The sequence below is a fragment of the Fukomys damarensis genome, unplaced genomic scaffold (genome assembly GCF_012274545.1).
Source record: "Fukomys damarensis isolate Sample0158 unplaced genomic scaffold, DMR_v1.0_HiC HiC_scaffold_28, whole genome shotgun sequence".
Taxonomy (NCBI): domain Eukaryota; kingdom Metazoa; phylum Chordata; class Mammalia; order Rodentia; family Bathyergidae; genus Fukomys; species Fukomys damarensis.
The window spans coordinates 35,429,914-35,456,678 of NW_022900940.1; the positions used below are offsets into that span (position 1 = coordinate 35,429,914).

A 26,765-nucleotide genomic window follows, 5' to 3' on the forward strand; every position below is an offset into this window, starting at 1 on the left:
TTTCTGCACCCCCCCCTCTTGCCTTTAGAAGTTTTAAAGATAGTTCAGAGGCTATATCTTGCATGGAGAGTAATGTCTCCAAAGGTCTGGAGGCCTGGCTCAAAATCTGGCCTGACTCATTCTTACAGGAGGAAAGGGGAACTTGAGGAACCTGAGCTGGTTAAACCCAGGTATTCAGAGAGCATGCTACTTCTGGAAAGTACTTAGGGACTTCTGGAAGCTATGTTGTTAACTCTGTCAAGTCATTATGGACCATTAAGAGTTCTGACACAGTGGTTTAAAACTATTGCTAAATTAATTACATTTCAAAAGATACAATTTGAATTAAACATAGTACCACTGTTATTACTGCCTATTTATATCAAGCTTTATCTCCAAGGGGATCAAGGTGATTTAGAAAAGTCTAATTAACAGACAGTAATTCAATCACTCTCTTACTTTAAAGTATCATTAGCTTCTCTCAGGTCTGTGATAACGAAGTATAGATGCTAGTTAAAGAGATAAAGGCAATTGGAGATTTCTCTGCAATGAAAGCAATACTTTTGAAGCCCAGCTGAATGCCCACAGCATTCCTGGAGTAGAAGAAAGGCAAGAACGCATCAGGGTGGTAGGGTACATGCGGGACAAACCCCAGGCATGCCTGGTGACGACTGCGTAACTCACATTTCCATCACCTTCCTCTTTCAGAGTACACAAACTGCAGGCCTAGCAAGGTGGGGGAAGACCTACCTTGTGCTTCTTACTTTGAACTTTACATGTGCCTTTATGAAATTGAGTTACCATGCCCTCAGCACAGCAGAAGCACAGCCTGATTAACGATTGCTGCTCTGGAGTTTGGATGTTGACAAAATACGCACATGTACCGGTCTTAAATTGAGGATTTCTCATGCTCTGGGCTATTTATGTGTACTCTCACAATCTTTAGAGGTGGTAATCCTATGCCTATTTTATAAAGAAACAGACTTACCCACAGTCAGAGAAGTAAGCACTAGAGCAGGGACCGCCTCCTTACCAAGACTCGTATTCTCTGCTGTATCATCCCCCAAATTAAAACAAACTGTATAGGAATAATTTTGCGTGAGTCTGTGAATTTGCTACGTGTTTATTAGGTTGTGTCCTCAGCAAAACCTGGCAGGGAAGATCTGTTCCCTGGCCATCAGCTCACTGTGCAGGTGAGACTCCCCAGGTGGGCTGGACCTGGCATATATGTTGTGGGTGCGGGGGGTCTTTCCCTGAAGCACAGTAGTATGGAGGCTGTCGCAGGGAAAGGTGGCTGTCTGGTTTTCAAGGGCTTCTGTGCTCAGCATAACAGAAGTGCACACCTACCGAAGGTTTCTCTTTTCCCTACCACTCCTAGTTCATGTGCTAAAGTCACCATTCGTCAGAGCTTCTGACAATCAGCTCGTGTAATAATTCAGTGGTGGCGAACCTATGACACTGCATTCATGCTGCAGCTGTCAGTTAGCACTGAAAGCTTCATCACTGTTAAATAATCAATTCATGAGCATGCTTAGAAATCACAAAACACTGTACCTACATGAGCGATGTTCTCCACCTTGGGGTGGCTTCTCTAAATCATGCTGCTCTTCCATCTCAGCTAGATGTACACGTAGGAGTGCGTGCTTTTTCCTCTTTTCTCTCCTACACTTCTTAATCTTTCACTATTTTCTCTGAAGTGCATGTGAACCTTTAAGGGTAATTTTAGACAGGACACGGAATCTACTGGCAAAGGGCAGAGGTGACTTCAAGGATGTGTACAAGAGGTAAATGACTTGGAGCTGGGAGGATCATGCTAGTCTCCCTGCCACCTGTTCTCTGGGTCCATCCGCCTGACAAACATCTGCAGCTGCCTAAGCTCCTCAGGTGTCCTTTTCCTGGATCAGCGAGGACAGCTCTCACTGCTTGGGCCATGAATGCCACCACCTAGTATTAAGACCAGAAGGGCAGCCACTGCTCTACCCTCCACCCCTCGCCAGCCCTCAAACCTAACCCTCCTGGGAAAGGCTTTTTTGTGTGCATAGAAAGCAAAACCAAGAGTAGAGGAAATGCAGGCAGACACACATGGGACAGAGATGAAGGGCAGGCAGTGCACCTAATATCTGCATCCTGGAGAGCAAGATCATTCTCATTCAATTACCAAAAATGTGTTTTCAGTGCCTGCTGTGTGCCAGACTTTGCTGTCAGTGGGTGCTGAGAATGTAGTGGTAGCAGGATACATAAAGGCCCTGGCCTCTTGAAGCTCAGATTAGGGGAGGGGAGAGAGCTACTTTAAAAATTAGCAGGAAATAAATAACATAAACGTGGCAGAGGGTAGAAGGCTCCACCAAATTGGTCTCAGCTTCCTTTCCTGTACCAGGTAGCTTTATACAGGAGTGTGGTTAGCAAAGCCTGGTTTCAACAATTTGAGAGAAAGACCTTAAGGGAGGTGGAAGGAAACTAGGGGTTTTCAGAGACATAGCAGAGTGTTTCTGACTCCACCCAATTTCCCTCTCTCCGCCCAACCTTTGCCCACCCTAAAAAGTGCTTGGTTTAAACCCAATTCTTGGATCAACTCATTTTAATGCCTCATTACCAAGCAGTACAATGATGATTATGTGCACCACTAAATATATGTGAAGTTAAATTGGTTACAAGTTTTATGGATTAGAACACAAAACTCTACTTGATTGTTACCATCTTCTACTGACCTAGCAGGCCTGTCTCACTGGTACTATAAAAATTCAGAGCAAACATTAACTTGCACTGCCTCTCCTCTTCTAGTTTCTCCCCCCCCCCAGGTTTCTGACCATAACAATTAGGGCTGATGGCTTTTTTCAATAGAGAATTACCCAATTAATCTCCTCCTACTATGTCAATAATTATGTTCTTTTGGATCAAAATTGAAAATGTAGCAGGCAGGGAATTAGCTCAGTGGTTCCACCACCTGCCTGTCAAGCTCAAGGGCCCAAGTTCAATCCCTGATACGGGAAAACAAACAAACAAAAAAACAGTAGCAAGTGTATTTAAGGATTGTCTTCAGAACCTTTTTTTTGTACTGGGGATCAAATTCAGGACCTTGGGCTTGCGAGGCAGGCAGCAGCATCACTGAGCTAAATCCCCCACACTCCAGAGCCTCTTCTTTTGTTTTGTTTTGTTGTTTTGGTACTGGGAATCAAACTTGGACCTTGTCCTTTTGAGGCCAGCAGCCACACCACTGAGCTAAATCCCCAGCCCCAGAACTTCTTGGGTTGACTAACATTGACTGTAAAGGCCCAACCAGTGAATATTTTAGGCTTAATTTCTGTTGCCCTGGTAATGACAAAAGTAGTCCTAATGGATGCAGTAGTACTCCAATAAAACTTTGTTTATGGACCATGAAATCTGAATTTCACATTAATTTTCACATCATGTGTTTTTTTCAATCATTTAAAGATGTACAAGTCATTCTTATTTTGCAGGTCATATAAAACTAGGATTTTCCCATCTCTTGCTCTGTGTTTATATGAGTGTACATATGTGTGGTACCGGGATTAACCCAAGGCCACATGTATGCTAGACAAGTGCTCTACTAGCAGACTACATTCCATTTCCTTTTAATTTTGAGACAAAGTCTAGCTAAGTTTCCAAGGCCAGCTTCAAACTTGTGATCCTCCTTTCTCAGCCTCCAAAGCAGCTGGGATTACAGGTGTGCACCTCCATATCTTGCCCAACTCCTGCTTTAAGTGTCACATGATATATCATTTGGTGAAAATCAACTATAAGTATTCTAGACAATATAGCTTGATATGCTGCCTGCACATTTTAGAAAAAACACTGAAAAATCAAATGCAGTTAGTAGTCTTAAAGGACAAACATTTGGTGTACAATGTATGTAGGGAAAAGAAGATTTTGGTTACAGAGAATTCTAACATATAACAATGATGGGTCAACTAAAAATAAGTTCCATCCCATTTAAGTTAGCTACACAGTCAAAATGGCATTGCTAATTACAAGCATAGAATTTCTTTTATTTTGGCATCAAATAAGTGATTCAAAGCTAAGACCATTTCATGCCATATAATGACACAATGTTAGTATAATTTCATTTGCTTTCTTTCTAGTGTCAGAGTGTAATAATTATAAAGAAAACCAGAAAAAGGGCCGGAGATTTAGCTCAGTGGTTCTGCCTCCTGCCTTGCAAATTTAAGGGCCCAAGTTTGATCCCTGGTACCAAAAACAACAACAACAAACAAACAAGCAAATGACAAAAATACACGCTAATTTCAAAGAAAAAACTTTAGTAAGGATTTCTATGAGTAGATGAAGGATCTCCTACATAAAGCCTTTGTACAAAAAAAATGTGTGTGTGTGTGTGTGTGTGTAACGTTTACCCCCAAGATTTCATTAATACTAATATGGTAGAGAAATGAATGTCTTTAATTACTTAACGGGTTATTTTTAAACTAATTAGCAATTAAGCTTGTAGAGTTAAACTTAACTCAATACATCATATTGTCCACCTACTGAGTTTACAAGAAGAGTAATCTGCTTATGGTTCAGAATTTTAAATGCCCTAATTAAGTTAGAGAAGACTTTATAACCATAGTAAATGCTATTTTTGTTCCTGATAAATTTATCTGGTAGTAGAATCAGCTTGCTGGTATTGGGCATGGGGGTGGTATCACTAGTTATTCCACAGTGATCTGGGAAAACACAAGTAAAAAGAGTGCAGCAGGTGCTGTACCACTGGAACAGAGCTGGCTCTTCAGTCCTCACCGGCTACAAAGAGGAGACACCATCAAGTGCGCTGCTCTGAGGTCTGGGAGGGTGAGGATGAGTATTTCCATCTACCAAAATTGAGAAATAAGGAATCCACAGGCCATGCTGAATTTTACTTCTCTCATGTTGAGTTCAAGTGTAACATACCAAAAAAATATAGGCTTCAGAGCTTATTAAAGAATCAAATGTTCTTTATAAAAACACATCTAGCTGTGGAGAAAAATAACCCCCACATTCAAAAGGCAGTGGAAAAATACCTTTAAAATTGTTTTCCAGATCATAACTAGGAATATAAAACAGAAAAAGGTCAGAAATGAGTATGTCTTAATGTCTAAGAAAGATGCTACAAGGTAGCCCATGTAGATACTAACAATTACGTTTATGGGCTGGGGATTTAGCCAAGTGGCAGTGCTCCTAACTTGCAAGTGCAAGGTCCTGAGTTTGATCCTCGGTCCCATTAAGGGGTTTCATTAGAAAACAAGCCAATTCTGGACTATATGATTTATTATTTCAATAGCTTCATTTTTTATAGAGTAGAACCTATCCAAATTATTCCATTCCTTAGAATGTGATTACACATTTAAAAAAGTACATCCATGAATATAAAGGAACTTATCACTATATTTACAATCTATATATCACACTAGTAATTTTTATAGAACTACTTGAAATAATTTCAATCCTCCCAACAATGCTGAAGTTCTAAATGGAAAGACATATGCCACCGGTAAGCTATACATCAGGTAGCAACGGATTGGATTAATCTCTGATGAGTGGATCTTGAATTTATAAAGTCAGAGAATGGTTGAGGAACGTCAAAATTTTAAATAATAAAAAATTATATTATCAATGCAATTTACATCATTTCTAAACTCTAACATGAATATGAACAATAATGTAATAGTAAATGGTTCATTGTTTTGATGAATCTTTTTTTTTTTAGACAAGGTCTCACTATGTAGTGAGACTGACCTGGAGCTCACTATGTAGCTCAGACTGATCTCGAACTCACAGCAATCCTCCTGCCTCAACCTTCCGAGTGCTGGGATTACAGGTGTGCACCATCACGCCTGGCTCAGATGAATCTTTGACAAAAGCAAAAATACTAATTTACATGTACAATTTTTTTTTGAGACAGGGTCTCACTATGTAGTTGAGACTGACTTTGAACTCACTACATAGCCCAGGCTGGTCTTGAACTCACAGCGATCCTCCTACCTCAGCCTCCTGAGTGCTGGGATTACAGGTGTGCACCAGCACGCCTGGTCTACACGTACAATTCTTACTCATTAATTTTAGGCCACACTTCAAGGCCAACACTGCTAAAATAATCATTCAGGCAGAATAGCTCCATTAACTGGCTGGAGAATATCTGGAATGCCACCTGGCTCACAGGGTCAACTGCAGGCTCAGGTGCACAAGCTGCTGCCTTCCCAGCAGTAAAGGTAAGTTAAGTAAGTCAGACAGTACAGGTGTGTTGCATGGGTTCTAAATGGACAGGGGGCATGCTGAGTGTTCTAAGGTAGAGACACTTAGAAATCCCTAAAAGCTTTAGTAGAGGCTCCTGGAAGCCAACAGCTCAGGCCAGAGGATCAGAGAGAGACAGGATTCTTGTCTGGGTCCAACATAACAGGTAGCCAGGTAAACACAAATGAAGAGGCAGGCTGAATGCATCACGGTGCTAGAATTGCATGCTCTAGGTCAGCTAGTCTACATCTGTGTCATTCTGAAAGGATATGGAACTCAAAAACCACAAAGATACACAAATTACCATACACTAAAAGGCAATTAGGGTCTTTGTTTCTCTGATTATTGCTTTTCTGTCTAAAAAAGAATTCCCACAAAGAGGACAATCATAATCCACAAAACTGCATGTAGAAATAATACTACTTTGAAAGACAAGAATAATTACAAATTTTAAGATATCACACCCATTGTTGATGTTGTAAAAGAAAAAAAAATTTAAAGTTTGTAGCATTTGATGGCTGTGCCAGAAGGAAATGAAATTTTTTTCTGCAGAGTCAATTGCTAGAAGAACATATGCATGAGGCACATGATCTTAAAAGTAATCCCCATCACTAATTTTTTTAATAAAAACTTTGGCAATTATTAGACCTACTACAAAGTCTTTATCAATCTCAATGCACCAAAAAAGATGTCACTTTTCCAAGATAATCTAAGTAAAATGTTATTCACCTTAAAACAGCCAGGTACTAGTGGGCAGTTTGGTTCTGTTTCTCTCAATGATCATAATGTAATCCTTCCAGCCTGCCACAATCTTGTCATCTCATACTTCCTACTCTTCTTCCTGGCTCCGCCTTGAAACACTCAGGCCTTTTTCAAGATACTTCAGAAAGAATATTGTCAGGGCCATCTAGAAAATGTGCAATAGGGAGGGGAAGGCTGTCATGTGGTGGCTTCAGCAATCACAAAGGTATAATGAGGAGAGTGTAAGAAAACAGCCAATTATTTTCACATACATTGCCATGGTTTATGAGCATGTTGCCCTGAGGCTTTCCACTTAGGCAAAGAATAAATTTCAAAGCTTAGGTGGAGAGCAACTAACTCATTAACACAAAGATCTTCCTTAGTTTTAAAGAACAAACCAGATTTTGGGAGTGGGGATACTGGGGATCAAACTCGGGTCCTTGCACTTTCGAAGCAGGCAGCAGCACCATTGAGCTCAATCCCTGGCCCTAGATTTTTTTTTTTTTTAAACTCAGGTTTCTACCAAAAGGAAGGGCTTGGATGTCAAGATTTGTCAAGGAAAAACTTTGTTTTTTTTTTAAATTACCTAAGCATTTCAAGAAACACCATAGATCATGGAGTTTTAGCTCCTATGGTGGAGATTTTCCTTTCCCCTCTAAGGGCAGGGCAAGGAGTTTGCAGCTTTAAGACAGGAAGAGGGAAGGAGCTGGGGAAGAAAAGTTCTAAGTCCACTTTTTAGTACTCAATGACTGCAGATGTTGTAGCTAGGAAATCCCCCACCACACAGCCAACCTCAAGGCAAGGAAGGGGAGGAGCGGAGATGGTTGGCCTTAGATGGACATTCTCTGGCAAGGACACATAAAGAGATTTCTATAACCACACCTTTTCTGGGCAGCCAGCATCCACTCTGCAGAGGGACAAGAGGAGAAAAAGACCCAGAGACTGGGCATTGCACCCAGAGAGCTGAACATGCACAGTCCAAACAGATAACATAATCAACAGATTAAGGTTACCAAACAGACCCAGAATTTAGGGACACTCACCTCCTCCCAAGAGAGAGAAGATAACTACATTTTCTTTATCACTGGGATTGAGTGTGAAGTCAGAACTCAAACTCTGCCACATAAGCAGAAGGTAAGAGAGAGGACTATCCTAGAATCATGACTACAGAAATGGGAAGATGGTAGCACTGCTACTTCCACTCAGTTTATGTATACTGCAAGTCGAGTGGGAGACATAAAGTTTACTGAATAAACTAGGAGGGAGTTCCTTTCTTATAGCTTTTGCATATAGCTGCCCAGAAAGAAGAGGGTGTATTATCTATAAAGGGTAGAATAATAAAGACGTATAAAATCCTTCTTAAAAAATGTGTCCTTGACAGAGAAAGGATCTTAGCAAACAATTCTGAAGGTGTCTTCAGCCATGGCAGAAGCAAACACAAAAAAAAATTCTACTCAATAAAAGAAAAATTTAAAAATAAGCTTTGAGGGAATTATACTACAGAAAAATTTAATATTCAATGTGGAACCTGATGGGAATATAGGAAGTAATGTTTCTGCTTTGCATAAGAAGAAAAAAAGACTACAGTACTTCAGTGATGCTAAATTTGTAAAAAATGTAGTTGTGTTCTTTTGTATAAAGCCTAAGTCTAGAAAGAAGTTCTCAAACCTTTTTGAGCTTTAAGTTTCAGATAAATTCTCTCATTTTCTATCAGATTCAAGAAAATAAAATATTTGAAAAATAAGCATTCTTTTTGTTCCCTTAAAAAGCAATAAGAGACACTCTACATGGAGAAATAAAACTACCAAATATGTGGCCCCAAACCACCATATCAAAACAGTTTTCCGGTCAGCCTTGGCTCAAATAAAATCTAACCAAGAAGTGAAGCTGTCTGTGCCAAGAGCACAACTTTCTGCACCAATATGGTTGGAGAGGACTCAGCTATTGGTTCCTAGTTTGCTCAGGCATCGTAAAGCAGGCTGTTAGTACAGTATGTCAGATGATATAGTGACCTGCTTTACACAAATCAAAAACTTTTTACCCAAAATGCCTGAAACCAGAAATATTTCAAATTTCAGATTTTAAAATATTTACCCAGACTTTACTGTTTGAGCATCCAAATCTGAAATGCTTCAAAATCTAAAACTTTTGAGCACTTACACAAATCTGGAGCAGTCAGACTACGGATCTTCAGATTAGGAATGTTCAATCTGTAATGATCATATCTTTTCCGAAAGCACCATCTGACGACACACTGAACTCCACTAATGCCAAAGGTTACAAAACTTGGTTACCTCATGGTGGCCTGCTCCATCTGATCTGATGACACATGTGGGACATTATCATATTGGACCTTTTAAGCATTTCTTTTCCTTCCCATTATCAACTGAAACCATTCTGGAGTGGTTCAGCTGCATGTTTTTGATGATTCCAGAGAGGATACTTTTAGAAATACCATCTACTGAACCTATCCAGATACCATAAATTAAACTACAGCCTTTGACTTTCTAATCTTTCTTGCAGGGTGCATATACTGTCTTTCTCTCCCTCCTTCCTTCCTTTGGTTTTTAGATCCATCTTGTCCTAAAGCATACTAGTCTATCTGACCTTTTTTTCTACAGCTATAAAAATCACTAAAGTTGACACCTGCAATTAAGAGAAGCTTTTAACATCAAGTTCTGAGGCAGGAGAATGATAAAAGGAGTAACAAAGGAGAGGGAGATCAATAGTAATCTTATTGCAGATCATCTCTGGCATGGTCCAGACCAGGAGACTCCATTAATTATGCAGTGTGATTTATCTACTCACTGCATTAAGCAGTGCTAAGAAAAAGTTCAGTACATGCAAGCATACCACCAACATGAGACAGAATGTTCCTGATGCTGCATACCAACTGCCAATATCTCTGTGTAAAAGAAAGCCTTCATTTCACATATTCTATTTATAAATATCCTTTTTAAAGAAATATTTAAAGTCATGTGTTAGATTACTCAGCAACTTATATAAAAATAGAATGGGAACTATATCTTCCTAGACAAAGCATATTGTTCTTCCCTTTAAAAAAATACTATTCTCCTCCAAATAAATGGATTCCTCAGAGTATGCTTTCTTAATTAAATCTGAAGGTAATTAAAAATCAAGATTTTTGTGAAGCTGCAAGGAAAAGATAGAAACTAATTTCAAATGGAACACAGACAAAATAACTACAGTGGAAAGAAAGAATTCATGTAAAAATCTCTGAATAGACAGGGGCTGCCCAAAAATGTGCATCTGTGTGTTTGAAGGCCTACAATGCCTGTAACAAAGGGTTGGGCGTCTTCCTGTTTACTTTTTCCCCTTTCCTTTTCACTCTCTACAACTTTATCTTAAATTTAATTACAATGATTGAAACATATTTCACATAACAGAAAAACTGTACTGAAATAAAAAGCAAAAGTTGCAAAATTTTTTCAAAACTTTGTTTTTATGCAATACTTCACAAAATATTTATATTTCCAGCATTTTCTCTTTATGAAGGAAGAATGTTGATTCCTTGGTCTCCACATGTCAGTATTAAACTCATCAAAATTTTAATAATTCAAGTCTAAACAGAGGGTAAATGTGAGTCTAATAAACAAAGGTAGAGAGTTGAATTATCCCTCTCATCAATACTAAAGGGTTGGTAAAAAAACACTTCAGCAGTGAAAGATGATGCATTAGATCACTCAACAACGGAGGAAGGGAGATACTTTGAAATTGCAGTGTGATCCATCCTGAAGAACACTGCATTACAAAGACTAACTACCCAGGTGCTCAGTAGAAAAATCTTAAACTCAGGTCACAGAATCCATGTTTTTTCTCACCAGCTTTTAGTTATAAGAATGAAGAAATTTCAATGTAATACAGTATATGATTGCAATTAATGAAAATATTCAAGTTTATTTATGCACATTTTAAGTAAAATGTTTAAGTTTGTGGTTTTTTTTGAAGTTATAATATAAAAAGATGTTAAGATACTTGTAATCAAATTTCTTTATGAGTGGAATTTGATCTACTTATTGCCACCTTTCTCATTTAAGTTCAATGAATTTGCCTTTTAGTATATAGCAGGATTGATAAACTGAATTATTTTCTACTTTGTCCAAAATAAGGTAAGTGACTTTAAAAGTTCTACACTAATAACTCTAGATTATTACTTTTGAGGATATTGGAATGTATTGGTATTTGATCAATCATCTACATATATCCCAGAATTGATTTTCCTGATTTGCATTATTAAAAAAATGGACAAAGAGACTAACTGGGCTTTAACCCTAGTTCAGCAATTAATGTTTTTTTTTTTTTTTTGAAACCAGGGATTGAACTTGGGTCCTTGCGCTTGCAAGGCAGGCCACCAAACCGCTGAGCTAAATCCCCCGCCCTCAGCAATTAATTTGACAGAACAGAGAGTTTCCAGTTTCTTACCTGCAAAATAAATGTGCTCAACAGATGGTCTGTGGGTTCTCTTTTCCTCCAATCCTCTCAGAGCCCAGAGACTGTTTCAGGACTCCCTACTGACTATTTGGAGTCCCCAGAACCTGCTGTGCTTCCCACCCTGTGCAGTTAGCTTGCCTTGGCCAGTTGGCATTCAATTCATTCTTGTGGGTGCAGCTCAACAGGCAATGGTTCCTCCCTATCTTCCAAATCCCAAACCTGACACTGGCCGTTTTCTCCGTTGCCTAGCGAAATTGTTTAAATATTTTAAAATGTCTATGTACTATCTACCTAAATATTACCTACCATCTTCCTAGCCAACTAAGGACATGTATCATGTCTTCAGTTAAATGCCTGAGAGAGAAAGATTGTATTAGTTCTTTTATTGTCTCTTCTGTGTCACTGGCACAGAGTATATACCCTGTAAATAGGTGCTGTTGGATGAGTGAGAATTGCCTTGGTAAGAGCTTATAAACAGGAGATCTCAATGAAAATGCAACATCCTGTTTCTTATTTAGTATCTGTTTTTCTTGAATAAACCAATTAAATTTCTACTATATTCCACTTTAGAAGATCACAACATGACCTTTTAACTAAAGCAGATGAATTAGGTAAAAAAAAAATACAACCTCTGACTCTACAGTCATGTTGTATGATATAGCAATACACATTGTATAAGGCGGTACAATATATATGCAGTAGGGTAAGAACAAATAACATGTCTTAAAAACGGAGGCCAGCTGCAACCTGGCAAAAAATACAAGATACATCTAAAACAGGGAGTCAAGGATCATTTCTGAGTCAGAGAGTAAGCTGACTGGGCGGTCTAGATGACCAGGAAATCAGATAAACCTTCAAAGGATGAGTCTCTCAGAAACGAAACTGAGTACTTAAGACCACTGGGCTCAACCATCCTCAATGGAGGAAAGACAGCCTCTTTAATAAATTGGAAAAACAGGCTTTCAACTTGCCAAAGATTAAAACTAGATCCCTAGCTTTCACCATGCACTAAACTAAAATCTAAGTGAATTAAATATCAAAATAGCAAAACAGAAACATTAAACTTACTGGAAAGTAAATTAGGTAGAATTCTCAAAGATACTGGCATAGAAGAAGACTGAACAAATCCTCAGCAGCACAAGAACTTGCACAAAGAATCAACAACTGGGATCTCATTGTATTAAAAAGTTTTTGCAGTGCAAGAGAAATCACCAACAGAGCTAAGAGCCAACATACAACATGGAAAAGTTTTTACCCGCTACTCCTCAGACAAAGGACTATTATCTAGAGTCTATAAAGAACTCAAAAATATCAGATCTCCCAAATACAAAGGTCCAATTCAAAAATGGGCATCTACAATGAACAGACATTTCTCAAAGAAATAAAAGCAGCAAATAAATATACGAAAAAATGTTCAGTATCACTGCTCATTCAAAAGATGCAGATGAAAACAACACTGAGATTCCACTTCACCCCACAAAGAATGGCTGCTATCAAGAAATCAACCAATAACAAATGCTGATAGGGCTATGGGGAGAAAGGAACCCTTCTTTGTTGGTAGGAATGCAGACTGGTGCAACCACTATGGAAATCAATATGGAGATACTAGGATTAGAGGTTCCATTTGAACCACCTATCCCTCTGCTGGGTATCTTTTCAAAAGAATTAAAAGAATCATACCAGAGTGATATATGTGCACCCATGTTTATACCGGCATAGCTCGTAATAGCTAAAATTTGGAAACAACCCAAATGCCCATCAACTGGAGAATGGATAAAGAAGATGTGGTTTATCTATAAAATGGAATACTACTCAGCCAGAAAGAATGAGAAACTAGAGGCATGTAGAGCTAAAAGGATGTACATTGAGGTTATACTCTTAAGTGACACAAATAGGAGATACTTGAGTAAATACCGAATAGTTTCTCTGGTGTGAAAAACTAAAAGTGTAAATAAGGTTCAAATGGTATAATTTAGAGTGTGAAATAGGAAGAAAATGGCTGAAAGGGAAGTGGGAAGGGGAGGGGAAAGGAAATAAGGGGGAAAATGTGAAAAAAATGGAAACAAAGTCTTTGTAAATAGGGAAGGGTGAAGGGGGTGAAGGGAGGGCAGGTGTATGGGGAAAAAACAAGGAGGCATCATAGAACCGTCCTCACAGGAGGTGAGCCTCAGTATTGCAGATGGCAGTGATGCAAGGATTCAGGACAGGAACTTCTCAACCTACTCTCGCTTCTCAGTTCTAGTCCACAAATTATATAGTAAGTCAACAAAATGAAGTAAGATCCTATTTCTAAGGTTCATTTTGGATCAGATTCAACATAACATTACAAAAGTAAAGAGTTATATTTAAAGTTACAGGCTGTCCATGGCCTTGTACATTTCCCATTAACATATTCTTTTGGCTAGTTTTAACAAATTAATTATCACAAGGTGAGAAACCATTTAGCCACTAAAAAAATCACTGTAAAATATTATTAGTTATAATATTGCTGCAATAATTTGAATTTAATTTTAAATATTTTATAACAAGTTTACTAGATGGAATTAAAAGAATAAATCGATAAACAAGTATTTTGATGCTTAACTATCTCAACCATACATTAGAAAAAGAGTAATTTTACAATTTAAAACTTTTATATAAACTAATATGTTGTTTTATCACTTCTACAATAATACAAATAAAAGGTAGATGCAAGTAGGAGTTATGTAGGAAGAATTATCATCTACCAGTCCAGGAAGAGGAAAGGGCAAGGAACCAAGGGGTATTGAGCAATTCCTGTGCCAAATATAGTTGCAGGTGCTATAAAGGTTTCTGGTGTCCTTAGGAGGCTTTAATGAAACCATGAGAATCTGGCCAGGATCATACTCTGCTGAACATAGCACTCAGCCCCAGTCTGTTATGTTACCACTTATATGGAAACTACTACTCAACTCTCAGGATGTCCCTGTTAAAAACTTTACCATGAAGAAAGGTCATTGCATCACTGCCACAGAACTCAATGACATATCTAAGAAGATAGTAGGTTTTCATTAATGATGTAGGTCTGGAGACTTTATATGTAGGTCAAGCTTTAAAAGCACTCTAAATGGAAGCTACTACTTCTGTCTTTTTCCCATGAAACTCAGTATCATGAACTAACAGGATAGTCTGGCTCCCAGCATAGAAAAGTGCCCCAAACCTCCCTATTTCTACCTCTCCCCTGTTTTCTTTCCACTCCTTTCTCCCGCAAAAGCATCCCAACATAAACTTCCTGTGTTGATCCCTGTGACTCCCAAACTTCTAGTGGACTGGATGGCTCCCCAAGAACAAAGAACATTCATGTCTGTTTTTCTGTCCCCTCTAGCACCCAGCAACAAGTCACTGAAGGTTTAACAGATACACTTGACCCTGGCCTTCCCATTTTCTGCAGGATGTATGCCATTCTCTGTGGTTTGTCTGCCATGTACAGTGTGCAATCCCTTGTATCTCTTATGGTACCATGGACTCTTCAGATGGAAAGAACAGGGAATAGTAAGCATCTACTGCAAATGTGTGGCTACTTCACAGTAACCTGGTAAACATGTGAAAAATAACTTTGCTTTTAAAGAGAGTGAACTGGTATGTTGCTTAAAATATTACATGCTTCTGGCTTACATGCACAGACTTATTCATCCAAAGAGTAAAGAGGTATTTCCCAACATGGATTCTTCACAATTTTTGAGTTTGGAAATAGCAGCCCACTGGCCCAGGCAATGTGTAAACAGGGAATACGGTATCTTCCACCCTCTTAGAATGTCCTGTGACAGCAAGTAAAAGGCCCCAAGAATCCTGCAGTGATCATAGATGATCAGTTTTCTTCAGACCAGTATCTCCCCAAATTATTTCACCATGGAATCTTCCCCCCATGTGATATATACTAATACCTTAAGAAACCAAAATTCCTCAGAATATAGCAGGGCAATGCTGGCCTGATGCATTTTTATTTCCCTTGAATTGCATAAATCTCTCTAAAGTGCAGCTTTCAAATCAATTTATAAAAAAGTCAAAAATGTTGATGTGTGATGCCAATCCTGTTTTGTCCTTGAGCACAGAAAGCTCCATCAGAGGATGTCAAATGTTACATGGCCTTAGCTTGTGCTTTTCTAGTACAGGAGTTGTTGAATGAGGTACTTGCCCCTGTACACCCTGGGTGATAAAGGATGACAGCCTGGCCCATTTGGAAAGGGTGTATTCCAGGCCACCCTTGATACTGCCAGGCTAAGGAATAATCCCACGAGTCCATACAGCTGGTTTTGACAGCTTCAACTACATGGAATTTGCTCACCCATTAAATTCTCCCTTAGCATTATGATAAATTTCAAAGTAAGTAAGAGCAAAATGCAATTAAGGAAACACAAGTTAAATCTTAAGTGCAAAAAAATGTAATGTTATAGATGTCCTGAGGACACAGTCATTAACATTAAGCTGATTACCAATACAGGTGTCTCAGAGCAGCTGCTGTGAGGAAGGAAACCATCACATAGCAGACTCACATGACAGAAGCACCTGCCCCTTATGGCATTTAAAACTTTTTTTTTAATTAAAGTTTTTGCCTTTACCACTTTGAGAAACAAAAACTAAGTAAATCAATGGCTAGTTACAAGAGAAGATAAAAAATTTCTTTACTACATATGAATAGAAAAAGAGCATCCTTAGCCAGGCGTGATGGTGCACGCCTGTAATCCCAGCACACGGGAGGCTAATGCAGGAGGATCACTGTGAGTTCGAGACCAGCCTGGGCTACACAGTGAGTTGAAGGTCAGTCTCAACTACATAGTGAGACCCTGTCTCAAAAAAACCAAAAAAAAGAAAAAAAAGAAAAAGAGTATCCTTAAGAAATCCATTCAATTACAGTTCTTGAGAAGTTAATTAATGTTTAATCTAACTTAGGCAATTGTCTTTGAATCTTGCTTTCTAAAACAATAACAAAAACTAAACTCTTTCAAATATAGCAAAGCTAGGGGAATTATTTTTTCAATCTAGATGTATGAAGCATGAAATAGGACAGCACACTTCAGGAAGAGCTCCTGAATACATCTGGAATATTGTCTTAAGATACCTCTGTCCGCTGACTACATGAAAAGACAAACATGACTCACCATGTCATAAGTTGTCACGATCTTCTTCAGAACCTCTGGCACAATTCCCTGCAACTCCATTGTGGGATATGGCTCGCTGAGATTCAGGACCACCAGGGGTGTGTTATCAGGCCCCAGGAAGCGGGGAGACACTGCCACCATGCACTGCATGAGATTGGCCACCGAGGAGAGGCCACACAGCTCCTTGAACAACACCACTGCATTCTGTCACATGGAAATAAGGGAAGCACTTGGTAATTAACCAGGGTTCTAATTTCTCATGGAAATTAAACTTGATATACCTGTTATGCTGGAACTGCCTGGTACAACAGTTATTGGCAATGCTATGACAGAACTGGTTAATGATTATTTTAACCTTGGAAAAAATGATGATTTTCCAAAGTAAATAAGTTATATATATTTGTAATATCAATTTATCAAAAGTACTGAAAATGCAAATAAGTAAAATTCTTACAAAGGACAAAGCCTCCTTTCAGATCAAAGTTCATGGTAGAACAAATGTTGACATCCAACTATGAGTAAACCAAAGAATGGCTTCTATATTCCAAAAAATAAAGATTAAGGGGAAAAAAAGCCAAATTGGGTTTAAGATAAGTATCAAATATGCCAGTCACCCCAAAAGAAAAGAGATATTTGTAAGGGAGAAACTTGAGTCTAATCACCTATTTATGCCACTGGTTCCAAACCTGAAGGGCCTCTGAGGACCCTGTTGTTCATGAGTGAGTCTGCCCACTGGGACCTTAGGTCCCCTTATCCTTCCTCTGGTAGCATTTCCACCAATCTCAATGCCTCTCTCTCTCTCTCTCTCTCTCTCTCTCTCTCTCTCTCTCTCCGAATCAGCAGAACTATGCCATTAAAATTAAAGAAAATATTGAAGAGTACACAATCCTTGAGCACTTACCAAGTGCTAAATGGTATTAGGCATATTGATTACGCATTACCTTATTTAACATTCTCAATAACTTTGTTAGAGATGAGCACATTAAGCCTTAGATGTGATCTTTCTGATTGTGTGCTGAAATAATTCATTATGCGTAGAAGTAAATGACTGAGATATCTAGAACAGAATCTCCCAATTACTCTATCACACCTCCCCATTTTATTTTCTTCACAGTATTTACCCGAATCTGCAGCTGTCCTGCTTATTTCTCCTCTTACGGCTCTGTTTGTCTTCCCATGGACCACCTCCAACTACTGCACAAACCCCCAGAGGGCACATGGTCCATATGTTTGTTTACTGCCACGCTCCCTTGGTCAGACCACCTGTGCACGGCAGGTGCTAAATAAGCATCATCACCCTCTGCTCTCTTGGATTCGAGGCAGATACGGATCGAGAAATGATTACACTTGACCTCTAGCAGGACCCAGGGGAATTCTGGTCACATTCACACCAGCAGCCACCAAGAAGGGACAATGTGGCTTGCCTGGAGATGAGGGTTTACCAAACCACTGGTAACCTCAGAAATGGGGAAACCTCTTGCATTTCAGTTATGCTTTTACTGTGAGAGAAAGAAAATAATGTCCTTACTATGGGAAGATCTTTTTTACTCTGAGGTATCTACACATTCAGTACCTAGGCAGAAATATGCTGAAAGTATGTTTTTTAAGTCAGATTTTATAGCAGGTGTCATTTTTGTAGAATAAATAAACCACACAGAGCATTCTCACACACTGAGATGGACTAAATCGCCTCTGTGAGAAAAGCATTTACTATCCAGGTCTATACCACTCATGGGACCTCATATAGGGCTAGATACACAGACAATCTTTAAATAAATACACAATATCTAACATTGTTTTCAGCTACCGTTCAGAGTTAATTATTATCTTCAACTTTAATAAATCAGATACCTCATGTCTTTCACCGTAAAATGAGCTATCCTCTAAAATCATACAAAACACATTAGTTCATTTAAGGGCTTTCTTCCCACTGTTGTAGCTATGTAAGAAAGGTCTGGAACATGTCCCTTTTACTTTAATCTATATCCCTTTGGTTTTGATAAGTCATCAATTTATGTTCCGGCTAAGGACCATATTCACAACATTGGAGATTCCCTTGCACATTACTAGGAAAAATGGAGAACTGTTAATCACTAACAGGAACTAGAATTAGTGATATGCAAGGCAGCAATAAGACTAGTTTATTTTAATATGCAATCAAAATTTTCAACAACTGTCATTTTGGAAATTTTTTGCAGTACCAGGGATTGAACTCAGGACCATGCACTTGCAAGACAGGTGCAGTGCCACGAAGCTAAATCCCCAGCACTCATAATGGAAATTTAAATAAGAAATATAAGTGGTAAACATTCAATAACCAACTGGAATTTGCCAATTATTCACAACTAAATATACCATTGTTAAAAAAACCTCTAATATATTCATAAACTAAGAGGTCCTATGTGAAAAACTGTTGAGTGATACTTAAACACAAACACATACCTGCATGTTCTCTCTCAGATCTGTGGCATCCCGGATCAAGGGATGGGCATTCTTGAACACTTCATCCACAGTTTTAATCCACAATGTTCTCAGAGATGCATATTCCCTGGATTTCTTCCCTTTTCTCACAGAAAGGCCCCTTTTATGAGGCTTTCCTCCTCCCCTTCGGTTAGTAATAGCCACATGGACAAACAAAGAAGCATGTGCAAGGACCTCTCCAGTCAAAGACTGCAGGGGGACATGGCGGTAGCCTGTTTGTAAACACTCAAAGGGAATTGTGTACTGACCAATAAACTCATCCCCAATATAGTCATCATCTAGCACTACAAAGCGCACCATGGCCAATTCAGGTAGGTTGATTTGAAATTCAAAGCTTTCATCAAAAATGGGAGCATCTCCATTCTGGTTCACTGTTTTTGTCCTTTGTTCTGCACAGTCGGCAGGGATCCCGTGGATTTCCACATAAACGTAGGGATCCACCACATCACCTTTGGCACCTGAACCTTTGGGCTTGGGAAAGTTCTGCCCACTGATGATTTTAATATGAAGAAGCTGAGGTGAGACTCCTGGGACAGAGTCTTTTGTATTGGCGCTGAAGAATGAGACTTCTTCCCTCATGATGGCTGGCCGAAGGACGTAGCCACAGTTCCCATTCTGCCTAAACCAGCCTATATTCAGATCCATCATCAGCCCTGGAGTCTGGAAGTTCATGGCCACTATTTGACAACCACATTTCCAAAAATCTTGAGGGTTCATGTTACTAGAGTCAATTCTCATTGGACTAGGAAAGACCCGAGCAAGAAAACGCTTATTGTAATTTACAAAGTCTCCTGGATTTTCATTGGCATATTTGCTGGCAAGCACTTCATTAAATGAGCAGACTTCCCAGTACTTCTGGACTTGAAATGACACCTGAAATTCTTTGAACTGCACTGACTTACAGATGCTGACCAGCTCAGACAGTTCTTTGCAAAGCTGAAATCGCTTCACAGGCACACTGTTGGGTTGCTCCACATTCTCTTTTCCCATCCTCTGAGACATTTCTGCTCCTTCATCTTCATCAGTAACATCTCCTTCTACTCCAGAGCAATTTGAGGATAGCTTCTTTGCTTTAATTAGTATTCTCCCTTTCAAGACATCTGGGGATGGTAGATAAGATTCCTCAACATTGGGTGATGTTGTATAGAGCTTGTCTCCTAAAATTTTCTTCATATGTTGAACCATGACCTTTTGCTGTTTGATAGAACAGTGATTTTCTAAACATAAGATAAGAGGATACTCTGAGGCAAAGAACGCATACTTGTTAATAATATCAATGACACTGCGGAAAACTATCTGAGAGGTCATGGTGTGGCCTGTGTAAATGACAGGCTCGTTATCTGGCCCATCCCATACATCTAATTCAACACTCCGGCAACCCATTTTAAGAGCTCGGATATATCCTGTGATATCAGAAGGACCTCGGAACTGATCCTCTATTAAGTATGTGTTATGAGATGAGTTTATAAAGTAATGAGACAGAGGTTGTTTCATATCCTGGCAGACCTTCTTATGTTCTGGATCGAATATGTAACAGTCAGGTGACATAAGGTAATTAGTGAACCCGTCTATGGACAGCCAGCCCTTTTCCTGGCCCTCTTTGGATGGCTCATATTTGTGAATAATTTCAAGGCTTATTTCCTCATTTATATGCGCCACACCCTGTTCTGCCTCAAGAAACATCATAAGATCCTTAGTATCAAGGAATTCCTTATTGCTTGAAAACTGAACTAAAAGGAAATAAATTTCAGGTCTAGTACAAAGCTCATGGAAAACCTCAATAAATTCTTCTTTTGTGACTTCTGTACCAGCTTTGTCCTTGGATTTATGCAATTCTTTGAACTTAAGCTCAATTTTGCTTGTTTTTAAACCAGGATTGAGGTTTCTGATACATTGCACAGCATTACACAGAGTTATATGTCCAATGCTATCTACGTCAATTTCTCTAAACATTTGTGAAACCCAAGAAGTCCTCATGTTGTCTTGGCTACTTTCTAACATATCAAGTGTATGTTTTCCGTAAGAAATTAGGTACCGAAGTCCTGTAACCCAGATGTTCGCAATATCTGCAGAGTTGGCAACCAAATCAAGTGACTCATAATTCTCTCCATATATGATTGAAAATGCACAGTCTTCAGATATCTGTTCTGAAATGCCATTGCTGCGAAATATGTCTGTATTCTTTCCTGTTCTCACTTCCTTGATGGATTTAATATCAATCTTGGCTTTCTCCGAATCCTTCTTAGATGGCTCCCACCTCAGGCTTTGCATGTCAGCATCTAGTAAAAAATACCTATGGTATATTCTAGAGTTGGAGCGAACCTTTTTGAGTTCTGAGCCCTCAACCATTGAATTAATACAATCGCTTGCACTGCTGATCTTCTTTTCTGTTGGCATGCTGCTGAATGACACTGTCTTCTTCCGCTCCCTTTTCTGTTTTGTACCATCCTAGAGGAAAAAAGAACAGTATATTAGAATAATACAAGCATAGGTGTCTATGTGTAGGACTGGGAATCAAAATTTAATTTCCTTGATAAAATTATACTAAGGATTTCCTATTCTGGATCTTATACTGAATGATACCCATTCATCTCTAAAGCTCAGAAATGGCCTTAGAGTTTACAGCTTAATGCTAATAGGTAAGAAATCACTGAATAACTACAAGTCACGTTTGTCAAGGAACACAATTTCATTAACATATGATAAAATCTTATATAGACAACTGGCTACATAAGTTTCAGGGCCCAAGAAAAATGAAAATACTCCTTTTAACTCCTTGGTCAAAAATTACTAATAATTTCAAGAAAGCAACAGATGAAGAATATTAAGCCAAGCCCAAGTCACTGGAACATGGGGCTTATGCAGCTAAACAGGGTGTACACCTATAAAAGTAGGTCCTCTGTGTATATACATTATATAGTCTATACATTAGTTTTTCTTTTTTTAAAAAATAAGTATTTTATTTTATTTTATTTTTTCAGTCATGAGGTCCAAGGAAACACAGTTTCACAGAAACTGAAAACAAAATACCAAAATGTGCTTTGGTGTTTCTAAAGGCTTTTCACCAGACCATATGCCTCAAAATCAGCTGGGTTATCTGGTTAAAATACATACCCATAGACCTGTAGAATCAGATCTCTAAAAATGGTGGTCAGTAATTTGCATTTTAGGCAGCCCCCCATATAGTGGGAATGTTCTCTCAAGTCCCAAAAAATATTTCCTGGCCACCCACGCTCACTAAGATGTTTAGACTGTTATTTCATTCTACCAAATGACCAGAAACCACTAAGTAGGAACCATTAAAGTGTGTGTTAAGTGGATAGACGCTGGAATTCTAGCAGAAATTCTTGGGTCTTCAGAGTCTCAGGATAGACTAGTCATGGTCCCAAACACTTCAGATACAGATATGGCTGTACTGTCGCAATTGTATTAGGTCTGAAAGGCAGTCTAGCTAAGGGCTTTACTAACACTATAGAGTTGGATTTATTAAAACCACTGCTGTGCTCCAGGCTGATGCTGAGAACGATGTTGCCTAAGTAATTTCAATATAAATAGATTACTAACACTCAAGTGAAAAACTTTAGGTAGCATCTATTCCTGAAGAAATTTACATTGCCAATACTGCACTCCTTAACTTCTCTGCAGAATGTAACATAGTACTCCCTGCAGGGCTGACAACCATATCTACATGTGTACTTAAGACCAAAAGTACTATAATGATGTCAAATTACCTTTCACAATTTTAACTTAAAACACAATATTATCTTGCAGGAGGTTTATAAAATCTCTGATGTCACTGTGTCCAAAAGTAAGGAATAAGGATGGGGATTTAGGATTACATAACTTTCATGGTAATACAGAGAATGTAAAGTATTACATAAAAGCAATGGACACAACCTATTTAGAATAAAATCCTCTCCATATTTAAAAAAGTTTTTATGCTATTCTATGTCCGAAATTTAAAAGTACTTCTACTTTTTGACTACCTATGCTTCCAAAGAAATTTGAAAAAGGTAATTAAACCTAAACTTTAAATCAGATGGAAATCATTTCCCTTAAAGTTTCAAAATGAACCATAGAGGCTTTTGTGATCTGAGTGCCAAGATAAAACAAATGCCACCAGATAGAATGTTTCTTCATAACTGTATCCCCAGTGCGATGAAGTGCAGAACAGGCAAAAGCTGTGATAATTCTATCTGTAAGATATATCGCATTTGAGTTGTTCCAAATCCCTGAAGCATAGATTGTAGTGTATCTATTCAAACATGATGGCATGAAATTGTATTTGTAATTAGTTGTGCATAAAGATGTGAAAAAAATATATGTATTTCCTATTTTTTATAATGAAGGATGTTTTAAAAAAGACACACCTATCTTTAATAAAGACAATATATTAACTCACAAAGGGAATTTCATAACCTTTATAAATTTTATCTCAACATACCACTGGTAAATGGAATCACAAAAAAAAATGAAGGATTGTCCATGATCCATTAAAATATGCAGCGTTTTCTTAGCATTACAATCTTTTATTCTGTCATTTTATATACTGATTAATATTCTAGCACTGTTTCCTAATTTGTTGCAAATGTTACATTTCAAATTCATAGGACTCTTTGTTATTGAGAGGGAAAAGGCCAAACAGCAAAGTAGGTCAATAGCATACATACAACACACACAAATCACAAAAATATTTTGGGAACAGGCAGCAGCTTATACCATACTGACTTTACAAACACTGACTTCCTTTTCACAAAGCAGCCTAGCTTTGGTAATTTCTGGTCACTGACTGCAGACAGACACACAAGCACAGGCTGACGTGGGGGACAATGTTTACCAGAGATTTCTTGTCTCTTTCCTCCCTTTATCTGTTGTTGTCTAGAACTATCCTGTCCTCTCCACAGCACACCAAGGCTTGGATGAAAAGATGTTTCTCTTTCCCCCTTAGAAGATAAAGCAACAAGAAACAAAGATGGAAGAGTGTGCTTGCTTAGAGACAAACAAGGAAAACGGGTGTGAGCTTGCACTCTTATCACTGGATGGACCAGAACCTTGGCTGGGACAAACAGGTGGATATGTTAACATGGGAAGCAATCTGATCCCCCACAGCCAAGAGTAAAAAGGAAAGGACAGAAGCACTTGTGTGGGAGGGAGGCAGAATTAGGGTTCAATGGCAGGACATTGGGCCCCAAACTACGTAATGTCTGGAAACTTTATTCCACTCCTACTCATTTCAATCTGGTTTTCATTCTTCAGCCCAGCAGTGATCAAGCACTTGTCTAGGGTAAGCAGCTGATCAGTAGCAGAGTTACAATCTACTTTGTAGAGGGACAATTTTGTGCCAGGAATGATTTTAGTAAAGCAGTGGACTAGAAAAGGGCTCAGGAAACTTTCTATACCACAGCAAATTCAGGAAGGATAATATAGGATTCATATTTAACACTAAAGGTAGAAATAGTCACATCAAGTACTATAGGAAATAAACATGTTTGTATCAAAACCAAATACTTTGTTTAATAGAAGGTTATCACTTGTTATGGCTTGTATCTATCTAGATGTTCCCCCAGAGCCTCATGTGCTCATAGGTGATCTTTTCAGAACTGGTTGGATCTAGGCATTTGATACTGGGATTAAAGGTGTGTGGCACTAAATTAGTTCACTGACTAGATGTGGCGTAGTTCTGGGTGTGGATAATGGGGGGACCCACCCTAGGTGTGGGTAGCACCAATCTAAATGCTTATTGCCTAGATAATATAAAGGAAGAGGGCAGGTAGTCAGCAAAGGTTGCTGCCGCTGCTGCTTGCTGCCTGCCACGCCATGAACAGTTTCTCTTCTGTGATGCCCCTCTGCCATGCCACTGCATTAGAGCCAGCTAACTATGAACTGAAACTTCCTACAAACTGTGAGCTAAATAAAGGAGCTTTCTTCGTTTTTTTAAATTTAATTTTATTTTTTTGGTACAGGGGATCAAACTCGGGACCTTGTGCTTGAGAGGCAGGTGGCAGAACTGAGCTAAATCCCTGGCCCAGGAGCTTTCTTCCTTTAACTTGTTGACGTCAGATATATTGTCTCAGCAATGAGAAAAGTAACTTAAGACATCAGTAAAAATAGAAGGCCATGTGGGAATTTTAGTAGCGGCAATTTCATAAATGGCCATAGACAATTTCACATATTTTCATCCTGAAAAAAGTGTAAAAGTAAAGAGAACTGAGAAACACTAAAGAAATTTCTGCGTTTTACAAAACAAAAAAAAAAAAAAAAAAACACAAAAATCCCAAGAAAGATCCTGGGGCCCATTAAACAAGCACAGCAAGCCCTGACCTTTCTTCAGCTCAATGACAACTGTGAATTGAAAGAATAAGTCATGCTGGCCACATCAGGGTTACAAGGTTTTTCATACATCTTTTAAACTTTGATGTGCTCTCCAAGATGAGCAAAAAGGAAAAAAAATAAAAAGGATCCAAAGTGAAACAGACACTCTGAAGGCCAATTTATAAAATAAAATGAACTAAAAAATAGAATAATTAGATAAAATGCTATATATGGTCAAACAGTGCTTCTGGCTTGCGTGGTAGGGCCTTTCTCTACAATAGACAGCTACTTGGCCCATGGATGTCTCTCCTCAACTGGTCCTCCTACTCTGCAATACAATCTACTGTATTCCAAAAGCTCACCTCCACTGAGGTTTGGTAAGGAATTGAAGATACAGATCTACTAATTGCTTGGGAAGTTTTTTTCCAGGACTCCTTTCTTCCCTTTGTTTTACAGTTGTTGGTCTATAATAATGCAAAAAAATAAAGAAAACATTACTATTCAATATATTGTTTGAAATTACTATATACACAGATGACTTGTGAACTTATGGGTGATTTAAAAGTTATGAAGTAGGAACCAGTACAATTCATATGATTGCTCAGGATGCAGAACTCCAAACAAGAATGTCACTCTCAAGAAGAAAAAAAAAAAAGATATTTATAAGGTCATAACTTTCCTTGTACCCATCAGAAAGCTGTGGTCAGAGGCAACCAATGGAACTGAATTCCAAAGAATATAAGCACATCCAGAAGGACAGGATGTAGAAACTGTTTCAGGTTTGGTAGAGAATTGTCAAAGTAGCTACCATAGCAACCCTTAAGAGGAAATTAGTTAAAATTCCAAAGAATTCAAAAGGCCAAGTGTGGGCTAGTTTATCAATTTAGAGTATATCAGTTTCTCTTGGGCAGGTGAGGGCTGCTACTGGAGACAGCAGAAAACCCTGCCTAATCTCCAACGTTCTGATCACATAAAGCAAAGGCCTTATAACAATGGAGGAAGACCATAAGCCCTTCCCTCCCTGGGCCATTAGGAAATCATCTACCTCTAGAACAGGGCAAAGATTCACTGCACTAAGTGATAGAAGCATTTGGACTCAGGAGTCTATATTAATAAAAGGAGATTTCTGCTATGACCAGCAAAGGGCAGAAAAATATCTCTTGCCCAAACTCAACACAGACAGAGGTAGGGTTTGGTTGCTACATGAAAGCAGGGCAGGAATGCTGAGAGGGCTCATTCCTGAGGTGCAGGTTCAGAGGACTGCCTAAGACTAAAGCTGGACCAGGTGGACCAAGAATTTCCATTACCTTACCAAAAGCTTAGCACCTAGTAGCAAGCTGTCTACCAGTAGGGGAGGAAAAGAGAATGGAAAGAGATCCCTCTTTGACACAGGCACTTGCAGATATAAACTGAGGGTAGACCAGGAATACTGAACAATCCTCCAGAACCCTAGCCTCA

At 38.7% G+C, this 26,765-nt stretch overlaps 1 protein-coding gene across 2 annotated transcripts in view; it reads right to left on the minus strand.

The window, feature by feature from the left end:
• The window catches only part of Plcl2 (phospholipase C like 2), a 174,059-nt gene that overhangs the window by 51,197 nt on the left and 96,097 nt on the right, over window positions 1–26,765 (minus strand). For both annotated transcript variants that reach the window (XM_010612790.3, XM_010612788.3), the window contains exons 2-3: window positions 18,957–21,443; window positions 16,515–16,718 (exon numbers count right to left, since the gene is read on the minus strand). In XM_010612790.3, coding sequence (XP_010611092.1) covers window positions 16,515–16,718; window positions 18,957–21,392 — 2,640 coding nt within the window. In that variant the 5' untranslated portion in view covers window positions 21,393–21,443. The remainder of the gene's footprint in view (window positions 1–16,514; window positions 16,719–18,956; window positions 21,444–26,765) is intronic.